This window comes from Amblyomma maculatum, chromosome 9, assembly GCF_055883805.1.
Source record: "Amblyomma maculatum isolate TAMU_Amacu chromosome 9, ASM5588380v1, whole genome shotgun sequence".
In the NCBI taxonomy this organism is placed as follows: domain Eukaryota; kingdom Metazoa; phylum Arthropoda; class Arachnida; order Ixodida; family Ixodidae; genus Amblyomma; species Amblyomma maculatum.
In genome coordinates, this window is record NC_139352.1 from 114944127 (window position 1) to 114967321 (window position 23195).

At 41.6% G+C, this 23195-nt stretch overlaps 1 protein-coding gene across 1 annotated transcript; it reads left to right on the top strand.

The window, feature by feature from the left end:
* Positions 1–3618: 3618 nt before the first annotated feature.
* LOC146180194 (uncharacterized) lies at positions 3619–22822 on the top strand. Its single transcript, XM_084580344.1, has 3 exons — positions 3619–3978; positions 10702–11238; positions 20252–22822. The coding sequence occupies exons 1-3, from the start codon at positions 3619–3621 to the stop codon at positions 21131–21133; spliced, it is 1779 nt and encodes a 592-aa protein (XP_084436470.1). The 3' UTR covers positions 21134–22822.
* The last annotated feature ends 373 nt before the right edge of the window (positions 22823–23195 follow it).

The window sequence follows — 23195 nt, forward strand, 5'->3', positions numbered from 1 at the left end:
TTGTCTCCTCTGTGAGAAGTGAGGCTTGTAGTTGGCTGCTGATCCCTACAAATTGCAGAAAAATTTCTCAGCTGTGGCCTTCAGCATGAGAATTGTTTACAAAACCACATCACAGTACTGCTAGAGAGTCTCATGGGAGAACTGAACCCACCACATATTTTTATTGGTGATGGCCTGTTAATTAGGAAGCATAGCAAGCTGTTTCATTTTGGTTCAGAGTCTGCCTGTAAAAAAAGATGATGGCACCCAGAATGCACTTTTACACACCAGTGCTCGTAACTTCCTCTTCTTTTTTTTTTTTTGTGATGTATGCTGTGTTGAAGTATTCATTTCCGCTGGTATTGGCACACACATCAAGATACCAGATAAAGTTTATGTGCAGTCGCTGCTTCAACACAGCTCGTACCTACCTCACAGGGCAGCTGTGACCAGGGATTTTCAGATGTAAGATGTCTCTGGGCACATTTGAGCACTTCATCTCTCATCTCTCATCCCTTTGTGCCCAGTGTGTAAGTGTGGCTGCGTGGTAGGCTGCAACTGGCTCAAGTGTTCCTCTGTGGAAGTGCTTTCTGCTCAGATATTAAGATTAGAACGTCTAACACATGGTGTGATCTTTTTTTGGTACAATAGCACTAAGACCACTTTTTCAATGTTTGTCCAGGCCTCCTCATGAGTATACTTCTGGCAGTGTTAGTTGGCAGGGGACATGGTTGGGCTTCCAGTAATATGTGTTGCGGGGCTAATTGGTAGTTGGTTGGTAAACGAGACCGCACGTTGTGGCTGAATTGGCAGGAGCTACCAACTTGAGCAGTACTTTTGTGTGGGGAATCAAACCCATGGGTTCCTTGGTACTCGTAAGCGATGCAAGCACATTCATACACCTTGGTTAAAGCAGGGCTTCATATCTATGTCAGGTGGTCTTTCACTTGTAGATTATGCGTGTATGATAATGAGTATGCGTGAGCTGGAACCAAAGTGCTAGTGCATCTAATTTGCATTTGGCCTACTCGCACTAAACTGGCCATCATTTTATTTTGTATAGTGCTTGCTTACAGTATTTACAGGGTTCTTAGATTGATCTATTGTTGTGTGTTTCAACTCGCCTGTGCTCAGCTGTCTATGGCTGCTGTCACTATCATAAGTGGCTGGCTTGCTGGCTCGCAGTAACTGTATTGCCCTGAAAATGTCTTGTCACTCAGGCAACATTCCCCCCCCCCCCCTTTTTTTTTCTCTGGTGGCTCGCTGTAAGCTTTCATGCAAATCAATATGTGCATGCAAGGTTATACACCGACCTCCTAACTTGACCCCACTGCAGTGGCACGGTGGTTAGGGCACTCGACTGGTGAACCCAAGAATGCAGGATGAAATCCCGTCATCCACAGCGGCCACTTTTTGATGGAGGCAAAAAGTAAGATGCCCGTGGAATCTGTGATGTCAGTGCATGTTAAAGAACCCGAGGTGGTCGAAATTTCCGGAGCTCTTCTCTACGGCGTACCTCATAGCGTGAGTTGCTTTGAGACTTTGAATTCTACAAAGCTAACCAAACCTCTTCACTTATAGTGGACCTGACCCTCCTGGTCTCACATAAATTATGCATATAAATGTCAGTGTAAGGGGAGATTTGAAGAAAATGGTGTGAAAACTACTCCAGTGCTTGGTTGTTATGCTAAACTGTTAGTGTAACTTGCATGTATTAGCTCTCGCAATATTTTTGCACACTTTGGTGTTGTGCTTGGGTTTGTTACCTGTACCTGATGTTCCGAGCACCGCTGCTCGATACGATCTGCCAATGCACAAGCAAAGCAAGCACTTTTTTTATTTACTACTTGTTAATGGTGCACATCATCTCATGCCTCAAATGAGTGGCAAGTTTCTCCTTTTTTGTTTTTTTATTTGTGATCATGTATGGCCGGGCACAGAACCAAGTTTTTAGTTGTACGCAGTGCCTAGTGGCTGTCATTCAGTTCCAGTTGTACCAGTGCCAGTAGTATGAATAGTGGTCGTGGTGTATAAGTGACTCAGGATACACACCTCTTAGGATTTTATTGATGCTGCTGCTGCATTCTATGATTTTTCCAATAATTCTTGGCATGTCACCACTCTTCTGTGTTAATGCAAGAAGAGTCTGGAAGCAAAAAGCACTGAAATGGTTGTAGGAAAGTGCTGGTTAAGTAAAGATTTTTTTTTTTTTTTGCAGGTTGTAAGCCTACCTTCTCACATTTGTTATGAGCCTCAAGTGTATGCTGCACCGAACTATCACTGCCAAGACATCATTACTTGGGTCATGGTGTCCACACTTCAGTGGAACTTGAAGAAAGGTTTAATGAGTGCACATACATTTGCTATCGAATGCATTGGACATTCACATGCTGTATCAACTAAGAAAATTTACCGTAATTTTTTTTTTCCTTTTATGTAAAGCTTTGCAAGGTTGTCCATATTTGTACCAGTTTGCATGTCTTCTTTTTGCATTCAAAGGAGCAATTACCCTGTTGTCATTCCGTGGTTCACATTCATTGTTGTGCCTTAAGTGTGCATCTAAGTATTCATGAGTTGCAACAGGGCAAGTAACCTTAAAAGCGTTTGCTGACCATGCCAATCATGTTTGGAGGCACTTTCGGGCGACAAAAGATTATGTAATGTGGAACATTTTCTTAGATTGTGAGTGCTCTAAACCAGTCAGACCAGGAAATTGAGAAATTTCATGCAGAAGGGAAATAAGTACTTTTATGCATGCAGAAGTAAAGCATAGGCTATGGGTTGCCAGGCTGTAGAAACAGCTGATGCAGTTTGCATGCATGTGCTGTAATACCTTGTCAAGCCTATTAGACCTCTAATTGATTATGTAATCATACCTTGTACGTTAAGAGGTACCAGATTCTTATGAGCATGCTTTGAAAAACCGACTTCCTTTCCTTTGTTTGCACTTTCCATATGTACATAAATTCTAGTGAAGCGCTTTCATGTGTGCTGTTCTCTGGAGTTTCTTCTTCATTGTTGCTATGTAAAGAACTGTCAGTAGCAAGGGTGGCCGGACAGGTGTACGCAAAGGGCGTTAAGAAAAAAAAAAAGAATCTTCTTAGTCAGAGGTGCGGTAAAAAGTGGTGTTGCAGATTCTTTCAAATGACATGGTTGCAGTCTGGAGTAGATCGGTTGAACGTGCTGGGTGAGTGGGAGGTTTACAGATGCCAGAGAGTCACAAAGAACCTTAACTTAGCCGCTCCTCGTCAACAGCATCACATTTGGCTTCCCCATAACGATTTCCATCTGCATGCACTCGTGAAAATAAGGCACAAGTATGTATCCTAATGTTTTCTTTGCTTCGCCGTCATCATAATTTACTTAGCCCCAGATTCATTGTGCACAATTTGAGAATGAAGGGGCAAATGCCTCTCAGTGGAAGCCCTCCTGCCAGCGGTGTCGACCGGTTCTCATGGCAATATCGCTAATACCATTACACCAAACAGCATCACATTGCACGATGCTGGAAGTTGCAAAAGGAGTGACCACAGGCGAACCTAGACGCCTTGACAGATTATGCCGCCATCTCGAAGGTCTGCTTTTAGAGGCGTTTGCTGCTTTGTTTCAAGCTGTTTCCAACTATATTCCTCTGTGTAAATGGGCTCATATCCTTCGTATGTAGAAACATGCTTCTTGTCTTACGCAGGCGTGGGCGCAACCATTGGCGTGTACGGCCGGTTGCCACAACAAGCACCGCAAAGACGAAGGCGCCATTTCCTGTGCCCCGAGTGTGGTTACGCAGCACCTTATGAAGCCAACCTGAGACGTCACATGAGGAAGCACACCGGGGAGCGCCCCTTCCAGTGTGAACACTGCAGCCTGAGCTTTGCAAGACGGGACAACCTGTTGGCACACCGTCGCATCCACTCAGGCGAGAGGGCCTACCAATGCCACCTGTGTCCCAGGAACTTTACGCATAACACGAGCCTACAGAATCATTTGCTGTCATCCCATGAGGTTTAAAAACGGTTCAGGTAGCATCTCTGCTTGGAGGCGTTCAAATGTTGCCGGGGTATGGAAGAAATGCCATGGAAGCAGTGGTTGCTCAGCAGCATTGTTTCTTAAGGCTGCATTGTGCTTGCTGCAAACATTTATGCTCTGTTTTCGCAGGGCCTAATGTTAGTGGGGTGTATGGTAACACCTTTTGACAAGGAGTACGCATCTCTAATGTTATCCGGTGCCATATAGTCAGAAAAGACGTGAGGTCGCCAAATTCTGAGTGAACCATTGTTCACATGTATAGTTTCATTTTTTTTTTTTCACTCCTGAGCAATGGACCGTAATGCCAATCAAAGATAGCGCTGGCCAAAGAGAGAGGCTTGTAATGAGTTCTTTATGTTTAAAATAAATGCAGTAATTCTGTCCCAGTATTATTTTTAGTGATCAATACAGTTCTGAAATCAGGTGTATTAGAGAACTAGTAGGGGTGTGCAAACATTTAAAATTCTCGAACCGCAAAGTGACCATCTTTCTGTTAATTAGTCTGTGCCCAAAATTGTTCAAAATGTACCAGATGCAATCTAAATTTTTCAAATACTTTTCAAACAAATATGACATTAGTTTGAATGAGGCCCATCATGTTTATTTTTTTTTTTTATTATTATTTTTTAAGTGATTGTTCTAATAACCTTACCAGACTGCACAGCATGCTCCTGTGACAATCTGCTTGGACTGAGCTCTGCTTAGCAGTCTGTTCATTCAGCAATGTGGGTCATGCGTAAAAATGTGCCTTCAGTATTGGGTGACACAAAAGAGCTCAAGCTTGATCAGCAAACCATGCTGTGAAATCTGATCTCGGAGGCTTGCCCCACTAATCAAATAAGATTGGGTGCTTGTTTATTCACGGTCATAATCAGTAGTACAAGGTGAGCTTGTTACAATAGACATGTTCGACATGGGTTAATGCGCTGGCTTCATGTTGAGTCATCACAGTGAAGTTCAGTGTTGCTTTCTTTGACAGCTGTGACCATAAATGTATAAGTTGCAGTGCCATACTACAGCGCTGCTACCTACACTTCACTATGTCACATAATTATTAATCGAGGACAAATATTCATACAAGTAGCAAATACTAAAAATATTGCTTTGCAGCCAAGTTGCACTATTTATTTTCTATTTGGTTTTGAAGAAATACTATTTCCACTCCCCTGAAAATTATACATCTTGGGCCCATGGTTCATTTTCTATTTGGTTAAAAAAAAAATACTATTTCCACACCCCTGAAAATGATACAATTTGGGCACATGGTTCATTTTCTATTTGGTTTAAAAAAAAAGTACTATTTCCACATCCCTGAAAATTATACATCTTGGGCCCATGGTTCATTATCTATTTGGTTTTGAAAAAAGTACTATTTCCACACCCCTGAAAATTATACATCTTGGGCACATGGTGTGTGCATTGAATATCCTTTTTGTTTTTTATCGGCACATGGTGATTGAAGAATCAGCATTTTTTTTTCTTTGCTTAGAACAGGTGACATGGAAAGAAATATTTTTGATGCACTTATTTATGTGGTGGTGCTGTGTAAATTATTGTTATCCTGTGAGATGTATCGTCTCTATACCAGCCGTGGGTGTTTTGCTAATGTGCAGTGTTAATCCTTGCCAAACCATTCTTAGCCATCCACTCAGCTGATGCTTCGCAGTTAAGGGTTTACTGCTTGTTGTTTCCTGGTGGCTCTAGCTTTCTGGTAGCTCACACTATGATGATTGTTTTCATCTGCCGTTTCTCCTCGTTTTGCATTTGAGTGATATTGTGTCTGTAGCTCCATTGTATGGACTCAGCGTTGCTCTTGGTTGGGGTGAAATTGTGCAATCTCAGCATTTCCAGTGACAAACAGCTCTGTTGTCTGGCAGCTACCTTATTGCCATCACCATCATCTTTACATGCCTGCTCGTGCCCGTTTCCCCTTGATTTCAGCTTCTCTCTCGCTGTCTCTAATGGTGCACCTATCACTAGTATTTCGATAGCTCGCCACACTTTTCTCAACTTGACTCAACTCTTCATTTGGCAGAAGTTGTTGGGGTGCGAGTTTGATAAAACTGATTTTTGCATGGTCAAGCAAAGCAGGCTCGTGAAAATCTTAGAACCTAAGGGGACGTTTCTTATTTTCTGGGAGGCTTTCCAGGGGACTTGGTACTGCGACGACGCAATTTATTTTTTCCGCAATCCCACAGCCCCCCACAACATTTGCTCAACTTTCTGCATGGTTTTGGTTCACACCTTTTCACAGTGCAAAAACAAGAGATGGTAAAACACCTCTTTGGCTGTTAAAGGTTTATGTGTTGCAGTTCAAGACCTCATTTGTGTTACAGTTGTTCTCTTATGTCCATTATATTGTATCATTGGTGAACAAGCTACTTGGTGCGGCCTGTAGCGATTCATTCAGTCTTGAATGAACAATTTTTTTAGTCAACTGTATAGTAAGAAATATTCTACCAATAATTTTCATGGCAGGCTGAATGTGATTACATGAATGTTTGAAAAGGCATGTTGATGAATAATAAACACTGGTTGGAATTAAAAAGATGATGGCAAAAGTCATGATTTGTCATTTTGCATGGGTAACGAGAAGAGTATGAATAGCAGATGCACACATACCTGGGAATCTGCATCAGTGAGAATACCACGTTTCGAAGGCTTCTTTGGTAATTTCTATGAAAATTGAACTTGTTGGTTCAAAATTATGAGGATGTAAGGGAGGGGCAGAAGACAAAGGCAGATGAATAGACAGTATTATGTGTTCTTTGTAGGGTTGTGCAACAAGAAGTTCTTTGAAACTGAATATGAATTTGCTGGCTCTGCCAAATCTGAATAGTATATTCAAACACTGTGCCTAATACAAATCATATGGAGAAACATTTGAATACGAATTGAATATTTGTTAGATGGCATCCTCGAGGCACTGCAGATGAAGTTATGTGATGTTAGGAAGATAGTGAGAGACCGGAAAGCGTGGCGTGACATGGTCCATAGGGTCACGAAGAGTCGGACACGACTGAATGACTAAACTGAACTGAACTGAACTGAATATTTGTGCAACTGTCTGCTGCTTATCCGTTGCCCGTGTTTTCTGTTACTGGATGCAAAGGGCCCTGTCGTTGTGGCTCAGTAATTTAAGATGCTTGAGTGCCGATCACAAGGATGTGGTTTCGAACCCTGGCCACGGTGGCCACTTTTTGAGAGGTGAAAAGCATGATGCTTGTTATACTATTCTATGTCTGCACATGTTAAAGAACACCACGTGGAATGAAATTTTCGGTGCCTTGTGCTACGGCATCCCCCATAACCAGAGTTGCTTTGGAACATTAAACGCCACAAACTCAGATTAGGAGCTCTGATTGGACACATGGAAATCCAGCTTCAAGAGATGGCAGAATAACACTCCTAAATTGACTGAGCCACATGATCTCCATCTTGGTATAAAGGGCGTACATTTAGCCTTGGTGCATTGTTTTAAATTTACAAAGAGCTCAGTGCTTCATGGGGGTTACATGCGGCTAGGTGAACGAAGCCTAAATCTCAAATGTATTCTCCGTTATCTCGATTTATCGAATGAGGATCTACCTGTTAGCCACCTGGAGCCACCTGGAGGAAAGGTAGTGCAATAAGGACGACTACAGCATTTGTGTTCGTGGTGTATTTCTGTGGTCGTCCTTATTTCGCTACCATTGTATTCTAAGTATGTGTCACCAACCATCCCAGCAACAGTTTTTTTTGAGCCTGAAGGATGAGTAGTCGCTAAAAGTGTGGAACAGCCAATGGGAACACTGAGTAATGCTTAGGAACCTGATCTTCATCTTACCTTGTTCCATGCCTCAAAGGTGGTTCTGGGCACTCACACCTCTGTAGGTGGAGGGAAGATTAGCGGGGATATAAGGCAATGGTGGGCATGCTTTATGCCACTGAAAATATTTGCTTGTGTAAAACCTTTGAAAGGTGATCGTCAGTACTATTGCTTCAGAGTTGGTGGCAAGGAACACTCTGGGTTCGTGAATGCAAAGTCCTCTAGTTGCCAAAGAAAGTTGGACAGGAGCGAAGTGTTTAGGGAGGTGACCCCAGATCATGTCCCTGTTAGGGCCCCTCTCTTGAGAGTCTGAGACCTTAGCAAGCAGTCCGCAGTTTGCAGGTACACTTGGAGGCCGAGTTTCTCCCTTCCGGCTAAGAGCGGCTGCTCGCCCTCTGTGCCAGTTAAAAAGAAGCTCGACTCTTACTGGAATAAGTTTCACAATCCCACACTTTGCTCACCACCATCCTAAGCACCCATAACACATGCTTGACAATCTTGATCCCTTGCCTGCATCCCAACTGACCAATCTTTTTGCAGGTCACATGGGGGAAGTCGGTCCAGGCTCGTTGCCTGGCAGCATGTCCTCAAATTGCCAGATCTGCTAAGCATACTAGCATGGTTATGAGATAGACTGCGTCCAGACAGCCGCACATTACACGAGTGTCTCTGTAAGACCGTGTATAAAAGTGCATCTAGAACTTCGGGCTCAGGCATTGTGGTCAGACCCTTCAGGGTACTTCAGGATATGCAAATTCTTGACGGTACACCTCTATCTTCTTGCAGCTGCATTCTGCAATTGTACCTGTTTTTGTTTTTATTCTGTACAGCACTTAGGCAAAAAGAGGCTGAACAAAGTGTTGGAAATGAAGGAAAGCGCTGTCTAAAGATGAGGTGTTCTTTGTTTTTCAGATTCTCAGCTTGCCATTTGTGATGCATCTCAACTATCCACCACTCCAAATTACGCACTGCTGAACTTTCAGTGCTTGTGACTTGACGTACATGCTTAAATATAAACCACCGAGTGCACTGGCATTTCTTACGTGCATTCATGTACTGTTTCAAAAAAAACATTTGGCGCATTTGTTTTTCTTTTTTGCTTTATACGTAATGCTTTAGCAAGTTGCTCGTATGTGTGGCAGTTTGACTTGACATTTGCAGGCGCATTTACCCAGTGTTGTTTCATGCTACTCATTCTGTGTGATGCTTCAGCTGTGCATCCGGGTATCTGTGATGTGCAACAGTGCAGGTTGCTTTGAAGGAGTTTGCACGTACTTATAGAGACTTCTATGATGACCGCACCAGTCAGCTTTGTAGGCACTTTTGGAGGACAAAAGATTGTAGAATTTGGAATGTTCCTTTTTTTTTTTTTTTTTTTTCTCTCAGATGAATTCGGTGCACTGCCTGTTGAGGCCATGCTTGGTGTGTTTTTCCTTCACTCTTGTGTGCGTGCTTGTTCAACTACATATATGTGCAGTTATCTGTTTTTGTGGCATAAGGTTAAATGTTGCTTTTGATATGGTCAAGAAACCTGGTAATATGTTTCATTTCATAATGCATGGGTTGTTCAGAAAACAACCCACGCAATTAAAAAAAGATAAGCAGAGTCGAAGCAAGTATTTTGATGCACGCAAAAGGCAGGCATAAGTTGTGGGTTGCCAGGCTCAGTGATGAAGATCATGCACACTACTGAAATTTCGTATGCTTTAATATCTTGTCCCCCGTAATGCCTATAACTGGTTCAACTGATTGTACTGTATGTGATGAAAGGTTCCAAGTTCTGATAGGTATGATATTGGTAAGTTTCTAATCAGTCATAAACCACTGTCATCCATGTGCTCAGTCTGATTTTCAATAATGCTGCTTTAATGGCCTCACACAGCTAAAGTGATGCAAGTAGTAAATTGTGACTGCTTTGGTACAGATTGAGTCTATGGGTCATATAAATTCCAATGAAAATTATGAAATAATTATATTTCAGTATGTCAAATTGCTAACACAGATTAAAGTATGATGGAGATTTTGTTCATGTATTTGTGCTATCTGTCATGCATGATGCTGAACCGAGATGATCACTGTTGAAGATACAACTGCTGATGTTTGATATCTTCGTAACTTACACATACCAAACAGAAGAAAGGTAACACAAGGCTTATGCAAACATGCCTGCAGTGACATCTTGAATTAGATTTGGAAAACTGACTATCTTAGGTGCTTTTATGCGTTCTGTTCTGCTGTAGAGTTTTGCACAATGGCAAGCAAACTTTACGCATGGTATGTCATTTTAGGAGGGGTCATCGCATTGTCATCACATTTGGCTTCCCGATAGGTGTTTTCATTGGCATGAACTTTTGAAATTAATGCTTTCTTGTACATCCTTCTCTTTCTCAAATTTTACTTTGCTTTGCCATCATTGTTATTTATTTAGCCTCACTTCTCAATTTAACTTCTCTTAGGAAATGGTCTATAATCTGATAGAAATCAAGAATGAAATGGCGAATACATCTCAAGAGAGGCTCTCCAGTCTATGGTACTGACCTCATGGCATCATGACTTATCCCTTTGCACCTCGTAGCTTAACCCACCACAGTGGCTCGGTGGTTAAAGCGTTCTGCTATTAAGCCAGAGCACTTGGGTTCGAACATGGCTTTGGCGGTCTTATTTCTTATGGAGGTGAAATGTAACAGGTGCCTGTGCGATGTAAGATGAGTGCTAAAGATACTAGGCAGTCAAAATTAATTCAATACTCTCCTCATTGCCTAATTTGCTTAGAGACATTAAATCCCACATACGGCAACTGCTATGTGTTGCAGTGGGATGGCAGGTGATAAAAAAGATACCACAGAAAAATGGATTAAACTCGGTGCCATGACGACCATCCGACATCATTGTATGGAGGGCCTCCTTTGAGAAGCGCTTACCTCTTTGTTCTTAGGTTGTGTCCTACGACTACATTCACGTGTGGATGGAGGCATATACCTCACCTGTTTACAATATTTTTTTATCCTTGCACAGGTTTGGCCACAACTGATGAACTGTACAGCCCATTGCCTCAGCTGACATCTCCAAAGCGAGACCGACGCTTTGTGTGCACCGTGTGTGGCTACGCCGCACCATATGATGCCAACTTGAAGCGCCACATGAAAAAACACACCGGAGAACGCCCCTTCCATTGTGAATATTGCAGCCAGAGCTTTCAAAGAAAGGACCACCTGATGACTCATCTTCGCATTCACACAGGCGAGAAGACCTACCATTGCCACCTGTGTTCCAGGACCTTCACTCATAAATCGAGCCTAAACAGTCACTTGATATCCCATAAACATGAAAAACCATACAAGTGTCATTTCTGCTTGACGGCATTTGCATCCGAGGTGGAAATGAAACGTCATGAAACCAATTGTTGCTCTGCAACATTCATTGGACCATAAGGCTGTGTTGTGCTTGCTGGAAACCTTCATGTGTTGGGTACAGGGATTCCAATCTACCTGCATTGTTCTTTATCACGGGGCTCATTCCTAACGGGTTAATGATAATACTTTTTGACAAGGAGAGTGTTGCTGTAACGATACATGATACCATGTTTCTATAGATGATGCGAGATGTGATGAATTTCTGGAATTAACCATTGTTGATATGAAGAGTTTTCATTTTTCACTCAGAAATAGCATAAATATTTGCCAACTAAACACTTACTCTGTCCAATGACAGGTCTTCCTACTAACGAGTTTACATTCAAAATATTCTTTTTAACCCCTTGTAACTCGTGCTTGCAGTGGTAAATATGATTATGAAAAAGAGAATATGTTTGGGCATCTTGGTAATTTATTCTTAGAAAAAAAAAACACCATGACCTACAAATACAGGTGACAAAACAATTGTCATAGACGAGCACATGTTTGGGACCTGTCTCTTGTCTCATCTTCATTTTAGCACTATGACTTCTTTTTAAGCATTGGTAAGAAACAAGTTTGGTTTAGAGAATTATTAAGCGTGTGCAAATGTTTAAAATTCTTGAATAGCAAAATTTAATAGTTTCCCATTCAACTAGTCAAACAAATCAAATAGTCCTTGGTAAAAGTTGTTCGGAATGTATCGAATATGACCTAAAGTTTTCAGAGACTTGTTAAGATGCAGTGTTAACCTTTGCCAACCAACTCTTGATTATCTACTCTGTTAATACCTTGCCATTGTTAAGGGGTTTTCTGCTTGATTCCTGGTTGCTCCATTTTTGCTGACACATTTTTACATTACAGTGATTGTTTTCGTCTACCATTTCATCTCGTTCTTGCATTTGAGTGAGATCATGTGTTCAGCTCCACTATGTGGATACATAAGTGCTAGTTGTGGTGAAACGTTGCAGTTTCAGCACTTGTAGAGATGACCAGGTTTGTTGGTGCAGCTTCCATACCACAGTCATCTTCATCAGCCTTACTACATCCACTTTAAGGAGAATCCCTCAATCTAGCCTGTTCCCGTGCGGGATGCAGCAGTCTTATCCCCACAGACCTCCCAGTCTAGTCTGCCCACCTCACTTTCTACCATTCCTTTTTCTGAGGCTGATAAAACTTCATTGTGAATAAGGGTGCAGGATTGGGGAAAGCTTTCCATTAACTCTAAGGGACCATCGGCTATCTTACCTCTCTTTATAGGCCGTTCTGGTGCTCATTTCTTCTCCTTGATTTTAACCAGGATATCCTTAACTCCCGTTTCTTCCCTGATCCGTTCTTCTCCCTTCCTTGCTCTCAATATTAAACCTCTCAATTTAACATTACTGTACATAGTCATTACTCACAATTTGTGCAGATGTGTGTGAATGAAAACATCCAGAAAATTTGAAGCATTTATGGCTGTGTTGAGAGGTTTTGTGTTACTCTGGTTCTTTTGTATTGTTGGTATACAAACTACTCTGTGATCTTTATTTTAGCCTTACTTGTCTTGAATGGTCAGTTTCTATGATTTGAGTGCACAGCAAAAGGTACTTTTTTAGAAGTAATGTTTGCAGTGGTCAGAACATAATTATTTGGATGTTCAAAAGTGGCATTTTTGTGCGTAACAAACACTGGTTGGTTTCAAAAAAGCAGCAAAGGTTACAATTTGTCATTTTGGTTGGGTAAGGGGAGATTGGAATGAAGATATGTACACATAATCTGCATCACAGATTATGCTGCCATTTGGGGCTCTATGAGAAGTTGGACTTGGTTCATTGTGTCAAGAATATTGTGGAGCAGTTTGTTCTTCATTTATGTAGGGATGTAGTTTTTCGAAGCTGAATCAGATATGAGTGGGCTAGCTTTGCTACGGAATCACATGAATACAGTCGTGCCTTGTTAATATGGACACTGGTTTCCGACCAAAACTGTCCATAATATGAGTCATCCATAACAACGAGTCATGAATAAAAACGAAAAGTATTTTATTGAGAAAAAAAATTGTTATCAAAGACTGCTTTTGCAATTAAATTTGTAAATAAAAACAGTCGAGCTGTCAATGCTACCCCCTTTTCCAGGAATTTGTCGACTCGAAATGCCACGTTTCTTCTTAAACCTTGTCAGCCATCGTCTTGAGTAGCAAAAGTCAGTAATGCCTAGACAGAGCATAGGATAATTTTTCTCGGTAAACATCACCCTGTTTTACTGAACAAAACATTCCATAAGTCATCACAGCTAAAACCTATCAAGGCGGAGGAGAAGGAACGGTACGTGCCAATAATGTTGCCGAGGCAGCGAGCCTTCTCGAAGTATTTAGTCGCTCATGACAGCACCATTCGCGCACATTCCCGAACCACATTAGCAAGGCCGACTCCATTTCTTCTAACTGTGCTGGGCGCTGCGGACTGCGGCTGACGCCTGCGATGCGGACGTTGAGCCATTTATCGGAGTCATGTAGTATCGATGCTACCGTCGACTTGGCGAGGCGGAGGCCTAGTTTAACTTGGGCCCAGTCCCACACGGCTTGGATTGACTGAGGTGGCTTTTGTCGCTTGTATTCACAGATTTCCCGCTTCACGCCTACGTTCAGCTCAGTTCTTTTGCGTTTAACCAAAACCATGTCAAAAGTTGGACTAAAGTTGAGAGTTACAGGCTCCTGATTCTTTCCACTTTTTTTATCTTCTGCCTTTCCGTTCTTCTGATTCTTTCTTTTTTGCCTTGTACCCTTTCTGTAAAAAAGCGAGGGAGTCAAGTTGGCAGGCTGCTATGCAGAGGGCTATCGAACAGCCCCTTCACGGCGCCGTTTGTGTTTCTATGAAACAAACACTGCAAGCTCAAGTACAATTTAGAATGACGGCTAGCCAACTACATAGAGCTCAGTCCTTGTCAAGACCGCATCGTTGACTCAAAGCGAAGCTGACATCCGAACCGCCTGGGGTGCAATATGCGGCAGTTCAGCAGCGCAAGAGTGACGAAAACTAGGAGCATGAGAAGGAAGGGCATCCAGGACAGGACGCCCGGTCCCGGTTGCGTGCTCATCGCCTTTCTTTTGTCGCTCTACTTCGTGAGTGTGTCTTAACTCTGACAGAAAAGCGTTATAACGGCTTCATGGAACACACATTGTGATCTGGGAAAGAAAAACTTCGTTCCCACTGCCGCTTTAGGTGCTTGTCTTTCTTCCTGCTATTTCTTTCTTATGCTTTTACCAGCCTGTCTGTTCACGTTCAGCAGAATTTATTGCAACCATGTGTTGCTGTTTCCCCGAATGCAGCCTTTCGTTGGGGCGCTTCCACTGCACCCAGAAATCTTCCGGATCCCTCCTTTCGGGGTCTTTCTTACTTAGCTGACCCTCGGTTTGCTGTGTACATTCCTTTCCGCTCTTGCGCTCCGCTCCCCACCTCCTAAAACGACGACACGCCCGCTTTGGTTCTTTCCGACCCCACAGGACTCATTCAGGCATCCGGCCGTATCGGCTGTCGCGTAAGTTGGCGGCCTGTGCGTCCTTCTTTAACTTGCGTTCGGACTCCTCTGCTTTTTTCAAATGCTGTTCATATTAACGAGACAAAAATACATGGGCCCAAGTGGGCTGTGTGCATTCTTCCCCTGTCCATTGTCCAGACAGCGAGTTTCCATATTAACGAGGCATAAATACATTGAAAAAGTTTCGTCCCCAGAAAAACTTCCCATAATTCGGGTCATCCATATTAACTGGGGTCATATTAACAGGGCACGACTGTATAGTGTCAAATGCTGAGGGGAAAATGACTAAGATATTCATATGTGTGCGTAATTATTTGCTACTTGTGCAAATATTTGTGCAAAATGAATATTGATGAAAAACAGCACTGTATTAGTGGAGCTGCTATAGATTAGGAAAATAAACCTGTGGTTATCAAAAGGCGCTGCACTGGTCTCCAGTAGAGAATACTCAGCGCAAAGTTTGTGTACTAGCTGGCTTACCATCATGTTGTGCACTTGGTAAATATACCTTTTGCTACTGATAATTATAGCAAAGGAACAAGTGCCAAATTTCTTCAGCTGTTCGTCTTTACAAAGTGCAAAAACATTTCTTATCTTTGGACTGAGGGCATTCTTTGGAAACGCACTGCAGTCTTTTGTGAAAACTGAATTTACTGTTTAGTTATGGAGTCGTCTTTGAAAAAGTCTTACTAAAGGAGCTTTGTGCCAGTCATATTAAAATTATTTTCGATTCTTGAGAACAGATTTGATCCGTTTTGAATAGTTTTTAACATGCTGTGTTTGATTCATGAAATGGATACAAGCATATTCAGTTTGATGTTTAAAGGGATCAAGTATTTGCCCATCTCTATTTGTCTTGTCGTTTCAACTGCCAGCATGAGCAAGCTAGTCATGCCGCAGAAACGGATAGAAAGCATGCCTATCAACTGCATACTTGCAATGCTGCTCACATGGAACAGCAAAGATTTCAGTTGAAATAACATGTCCTCATTGTAATATAAACTGAATGATTGGGAGAAGCATTTACGACAGGTGCAAGGCAAAAACAAGGAGTGCACGAGTTCCTTTATAAAACGAGGATGAATAAGGTGGGACTGGTAGACCAAGACTGCATTTACAACAGGCCAAAGCTATTATGAACATGAGCAAAAACAAGGAGCGCACAAGTTCCTTTGTAAAAACGGAAATGCATAACCAAAGTGAATGGTAGACCAAGACTGTGTGCTCTCGGTTGGATACTTCTACCTACAAAGCACATTCCTGACAGTTTGTAATAGCAAAGTTCTTTTTTGGCATGCTTTCAGTTTAATTAATCAGTGCCATTCACTGCATGGCTCGTATTCATATTGATTTCGCCTCTTGTGTCAATGCATAATGCATAAACGTGCAAAGAACAAATGCACCTATTTTGTGTTTGTTCTTTTTTCGTTTTGTAAGTTTATGTGTAGTCTTTGCATAAGTGGTGTCGATATTATACTGCAGCACCTGCCGTGGTAGCTTTGTGCAAGTTTGTAAGTTTGATTGCAGTGGTAGTAGCCACATTTTGGTGGAGGCAGAGTGCAAGAATTGAACAGAGGTGATTTGCAGTGTGCTTTTGAGACTGCCTTGATAGCTAAAAACACTCTGGAGCACCTGATGGGCTGCCACCTTGTTAGTTAGGCATGCAAGAAGTATCATGGCAGCTAGTAAATCTGCACATGCATGCCAAGGGCAGTGGATACCAAAGCTAATGTGTACTATTGCAGGTACTGCTTGAATGCTGACTGTTGGCGCATTTCGGAAAATGCAAAACTGCTTCCATTTGAGTTTTGGCACAGACACTTTGATGCGTTGATGCAAACTGTATTTACTGGAAAACAGTGCAAAGACAAACACCAAAGCAGAGAACCACAGGACGAGTGCTGACTCACAACTGTTTTCCAGTCAATATGTTCCACCAACTCGCCCGTTTGGCTATAGTAGCAAACTGTATGCTCGTCTGCAAATGCGACTTAGCTTTTTCAATGAACGTCTGATGCCAGGGCAGGTGACGATGTGAGCATGGCATGGCATCCATTCAAGGCACATATACATGGGGCAAAGCACCACATGATGAAAAATGCAGCTGAACAAACAGTGATACCCAGAAGAAAGACACACACAAAGAGACAAGTGCAATGTTCAACATTCCGCTATATTATTGAGAAGTACCATGCCTCTAGTGCTTGATGTGGTGTTCGACAGTTTCTTTCCTATGCCTTTCCAGCATCGGGTAGTAGATTCAAACTTCCCCTTTTCTGTGCAGTGAAGCAGCTTTTGTCTACTGTGAGTAGTGGTGGAGGTGCTGCCTGAGCACTCTACGCCCCAATTTTCTTTTTCGACACTGTAGTTTCGGCGCAATGTCTAAAGTGTGTGTAGTCCCCATCAAATATTCAGACTGTCATTTGCCTCATGTTCTAATTTTATGTCTGCAAGTGCCAAGTGGGAGCCTTTGTGATATTATTGTGGGGCCTGTTCAATGACTACCCTGCTACATTGTTGGAAAACAGTACAATAATATACTAGCAATGTATTGAAGAACTCTTTCTTATGTAGGTTCAGTTTCAACTGAGCTGCCATATTGTGTCAGTAGCATCTCACGGGACTACAGGTTCTCAGTCTTCATTGATGCCTATCTTTTTCAATATGTTCATTATTGTGGCTAGCTGTGTGTTGTGTAAATAACGAGGGACTGCTCTAAGCATGTTGATGTTTTCTTTTTCCTAGTAGGCTGTTGTAGCAAACCTCGTCTACATGAACTGAAAGTGGTACGAATAGGCTGTTTGTACTGCCCTGGCGGTCTCCTGAAGAACGCTTCTTTAGCCGCTTGTTCCACTCTTCTGTTATACCGTAAATATTGTCAAACCGAGTTGAAGTTAGCTTTAATCTGGGCCAGTGATACAAGTGCAATCATGTTTTTTCAATTCCTTGACAAAAGCTTATATCCCCACCTTTTCGCCGCTGATTCTTAAATGGCACCAAGCAATGGTGCCAAGCTCTCCACATTTTCCTCTACACTTATGATAAAGAATATGAAAAGAAAAATAGGTAGAGTGGGAGGAAGTGCTGGATATATATAATGCATTTCTTTTAGTATTTGGTTATTGTTTTTCAGGTTGTAAACCTACTTTCTGGCTTTGCCGAAGTCCAAGCCTCCACTGTACCATCTACAGATTACTGAACGCCACGTCATTCTTGCTTGCCTGATGTTCATGCTGTAATGAGGTTTTTGAAAAGTATCTCGTTATTTGCTAGCACGGGCACAGCGCGTTCACATGCTGCTTCAAGAAAACTGTGGCCATTTTAATTTTTGTTTTAAATGATCCTCTACTCACTTGATTGTATTTGTACTAGCTTGCATTACACGTCTTCACTTCACATTCTCTAAAAACATTGCTTGTTATTATATCGTTTACCGCTCACATGGCTGTCTAAGTTGCACCTCTGAAGTGCAACAGAGCTGACTGCCGGAAGGCAGCTGCATATTAATTAAAAAAGGATTCTTTGATGATCAGATCAGTCAATTCCAGGGGCACTAATGGCAAACTAAATGATTTAGAAGTATAGAACCTTGGGCGAAATCACATAGTGTACCAGCTATTCCCCAACTCCACTGTTGATACTGCGATTGGTGTCTGTTAGTATAATTTTATTTATTCTGTAGCCCTACATCGCCTGTACAACATTATTGTAGGAGGGTTTAAATACAAGGAGTCGAATTATGAAGTGGTTAGTAAATGCAACAACATATAAGCATTGAAAAACATCAATGGAGTAGATTTTATTTAGCAACAAAGGAAAAACAAACTGACAAATTATTTAGTAACTTTTTAAACAACAAAAAAAGTGCATAAAGTAGTAGCGCATAGAAGTCAATAATGTAACATTCAGGGAATAAGAAAATTGTATTTTCAATACTGGACGAAGTCATCACTTCACCCAGGAGCTTGTTCCAATTGTTAGTTGTGTTAGGAAAAATTAACAGTTAAACGCATTAGTATGGGGCTGATAATCTCTGATTTTATTAGCATAGTAACTCTTAGATGAGAGTTAATGCGCCTTCTTAATAGTGTCCTGTAAATACCAGTTTTATTTTCATATATACTATGAAGGAACATCAGCCTTAAGACCTTTCTGTGCAGTTTTCTAGCCCAGCCTTTCCCACATATCAGATCAGAAATGATTATTTCCTGTTACGAAGCTTACTGCTTGTTCTGCACTCTCACTGTTGCTTCTTCAACAGCATTAGCATGATCATCTATTTTCATGATGTGGCATGAAGATGGAAGATTGTCTCAGTTGAGTCAAAAAGCCATGTGATCTGTACCACTATTAAGCAAGGCTTCGTGCTTTGCAAATTGGAGAAGTTCCTCATGCATTTTAACGAATGCAAACAAAAAGCACGAGCAACTTTCTTAGTGACCAGGTGATAAGCTGCATAAGGAATTGAGCTAATCCTGTCTTGGCACTGCACATGTATATCCTACATTCTTTTGTCTTTCTTAATACCATGTTTATTAACTAACCATTCTATATGCACACAAACACCTTTGAATGTGTTTTGGACAAGTTTTTAGAGTTACATTAATAAAGCTGTTGATCACCCATCACTACAAGGCCCTTGACCTAGCACAAATTGGAGGACAAGATGAAAATTCTGCAGGTGTATTTAAAGCCACTGTAATTTGTACTGGCCCTTATTTTGATACATCCACTGAAGTTTGCTGCCTTTTATAATTGCGCACAATGCTTTAAGAAAAAAATAACAGCAATCAATCAATGCTAATGAGAATGTGCAAGTAGTTTTCATTCTAGTAGCATCTTGAACTAAGAATTATTGAATTCCTTTACTTTTTATTTCTTTTTACTTTTAGATGTTAGCAAAGTACTTAGGTGTATATTCTGGTCTGCTTTCAAGTGTGTACAAAAGCATAGTAGCCTAGATTTTTGGGCCAGTTGGTGAATCAGCATAGTAAAGAAAAAATATGATCAAAACAAGACTGGACACAAGGAAGAAACGCACGAGTCTAAATTTGCAATGATAATCTCACAAAATAAAACACTTCCTTAAGAAGTATATAAGCTCTTGTACCCATATTAGAGTCGTACATGTAGAGCCACTCGGGATACTGGAGCCACACATACGAGCGGGCCCAGAGCTAACAAAGCATATTAAAAGTGATGGGGACAGAATCAAGCCATACAGCGGTATGATGTAGTAACCCAACAGCAGCAACAGCACCAAAGAGGAGCGCTGAACAGCGGCTGTTATTTATCGTTAAGGAATTCAACTTCTTTTTAGAGAAGGGCCACTGATGCCTTACTCTCACAAGCATCCGTCTTACCAATCTTGAAAGCTTCCACAATTTCCCGGGTCCCGGGTTGCACTGGCAGTGCTATTTCTTTTTCTTGTTCCTGTTATTAGTGTGCTTGCATCCAAGGCAGTGAAAAGACAGGTTTTAGCCATCATACGGACCCAGGGAACTGACATGCTCTCTGAGCCTCACATTGAAATGGCGCCCAGCCTAGCATACGTACACAGCATGCCGTTTTGTTTTCTGAGGTTATAGTTGCAAGTTTGTGCTTGCGTGTCTGTGTTTTTGCCTTATGTACCATTATGTTTTATGCGGTTTCCTTCATTATGTACAAAGCCAAGAGTTCTGCATTGTTTGGCATGTTTGGCTTTGCATTCGGTAGGTGTCAGGTTCAATCCTTGGTGCCATTAGGTACCTACCAGTTTTCGATGAGTACAAGATTTTCCCAGGCCTGGTGCAGTTTGCATTTATGTGCACTTGATAAAATAAGGTCGCTTTGTTTAACCCTCTTTTGCCAGTGTTTGCAGAGCTTTGCAGCCAGCTTTTGCTGTGCCCAGAGTGAGGGCTTAATGTCTCTATCCTTTTTTGAAATGGGCTGGTTCTTACTTGTTAATGGAGGAACATCACACGTTTTAAAAAAACATGCTCTATTCTTTTACATAGGCTCGTCCACCAGTCGCAGCGGCTACAGCTCATTGCCTAGTCACAGGTCGCAAGATGGAAGACGTCGCCACCTGTGCCCCGTATGTGGCTACAGTACAGTTTTCCTCAGCAGCTTCAAGAACCACCTGAGGACACACACTGGAGAGCGTCCCTTCCAGTGTACATATTGCAGCCAGAGCTTTTCAAGGAAGCACCATCTGGCCATTCATATTCGTATTCACACAGGCGAGAAGCCCTACCAGTGCCATCTGTGTCCCAGAACATTCACACATAATACAAGCCTCAAGTGCCACCTGATATCGCACAGGGGTGAAAAACCATTCAAGTGCCGTTTCTGCTTGAAGGCTTTTGCCTGCAAGGTGCAAATGAGACTCCACGAAAAAAAATATCATCCAGGAGCATCTGTCGCTCACTAAGGCTGTTCCAACAATGTGGCATGCTTTATTCACTGTACAAAGATTCTGACTGCGATGTTCTTCACAGGGCTAATTGTTAAAATGGAACGTTATACTACCTTCTCACAAGCAGCATATTACTCTTATGTTACATTTTGCCGTATGACCTTAAAATACGTGCAAGATGAGATATAATCTAAGGGTTGACCACTGTAATTGTGAACAGTTTCAGTTTTTTATGCCGATGGATGAACAGCAATTTCAGAGGAGTCTGTCAGGTTTGTTCATCAGTTTGGAGTAACCTGTTGTGTAATCATTCCTGAACCCATGTATTGTAATAGCAAAAAGGTTGTGAAACGTGGTTTAAGAAATACTTGAATCACATGGTAGACGCAGTTGTTTGGTAAAATGTATTTAGAAGTCTGAAGAAAGCAATTCTATCACATTTGTGTCTGCATTGGTGCTGTGTAAGTAGGAATGTCAATTGCTGCCCTGATGTGATGTATCATCTCTCTACTAGCATTGGGTATTAGTAGAGAAATGCAATACTAATATTTGCCAGACCATCCACTCTGCTGATGCCTTACTATAGATTAGTGTGTTCCCGTGCAAGTAATTGTTTACCACTTGCTCCTTGTGTTGTTCCACAAATTCCAGTTTTGTGGACACATTTGTGTATAGTTATTGGACACACACAGCTTCATTGTACCATTGCATTGAATCAGTATGTCGTTCTAATCTGTAATTTAATTTGTTCACTTCATTTTCGTGATGGTCTGTCTACAGCTCATTTTAAAGTTTCTAAAAGCCCCATAGTTGAAATCGCACAATCCCACCATTTCCAGTCATTGCCAGCCATGGTAGCTTGCTTACCATGGCCGGCAATGGTTATGATTAACAGTTTGTGGAGATATACTTGAAAACAGCAAGAAGCTTTGAAGTAAATTTTGGCTGTTCATGTTTTTATGGGGCTTAACATCCCGAAGCAACTTAGTCTGTCTAGGGCGCCATAGTGAAGGGCTGCAGATAATTTTGACTACCGGGGTTCTTTAATGTGCACTGACATTTCACAATACGCGGGACGCTGTACAGAGTAGTTAAAAAGCTCCTTTGTGTCACTGTTGGCCTTCTATGTGCATTATATTATGTTACTAGTAAAGAAGAACTCCACTCTCTGTGGTCTTGACTTACCTTGAATAACCAATTTTTATGAGCCAGATGCACGATGGAACTGTTGTCATGTGGATGCGTTGCCTAGCTGGTGTGGTTTCAGTAATGTTGCTAGATAATAAACTGGTTTGCTTTAAAAAGACTGCAGAAGTTCCGATTTGTCACCTTGCATGAGTAAAGAGAAGGGAACAGAATAAAGATATGCCTATATAACGGAATTGAATGACAGATGCAGCTTTCCTCTGCACCTGTTATGTTTTTGATTATGCTGTCTCCTCTGCTTGAAGTTGTACTTGGGCTTGCTGGCTCATTGTGACAAGGATGTATATATATTCGTACACAAGGTGAAAGCAAAATCAGAAGGGAGAGGTTGGTACCTGTCTGGCCCTTCTATATGTTTACCTGCCACGATGACTATTTTCCTTAAAGTCGGGCTACTGGAATGCAAAAACTGAGAACCCGCTCAGAGTGAAACTTGCAAACTGTGCGTCAGGAACAGTAAAGTACAATGAATTTGCTTCCCATTGGTATTAATAAATTTTTGTCATCGTACTGTAATCCCCCTTTGTTGCAGTTATTTTGTTACTATACTTTGTAATTCTTTTCAACTTCGTTCACTCCTGCCTGAACTGCTAAAGGGCAGTTGACAGTATTTATGAAATAAATAATAAACACAGCTTCATGGCAGTGCATTTTTAACTAAGCAATGAGAAGCATTTGCAACACACAATACAATTGTGAGCCCATGTGAATAGTGCGTAAGTTCATAAATGGAACTCTGTATAAGCTATAGGTAGGTGGAAATGTTTGAATGGCCCTATTTGAATATCTCTGCAAGAAAAATGTGTCCTGCTACCTCATGGTAAGTTTTCAGTTTAATTGGAATTCCAAGCACTTCATGTCTCTGAACTAA

What these genes read in the sequence shown, in the direction of transcription:
- LOC146180194 (XM_084580344.1), top strand. Translation starts at nt 3,619, where the DNA reads ATGGGCTCATATCCTTCGTATGTAGAAACATGCTTCTTGTCTTACGCA. An exon ending in ATTTGCTGTCATCCCATGAG is followed by an intron (nt 3,979 to 10,701) that starts GTTTAAAAACGG and finishes CCGACATCATTG; the next exon opens with TATGGAGGGCCTCCTTTGAG. An exon ending in CTGCAACATTCATTGGACCA is followed by an intron (nt 11,239 to 20,251) that starts TAAGGCTGTGTT and finishes GCCTCACATTGA; the next exon opens with AATGGCGCCCAGCCTAGCAT.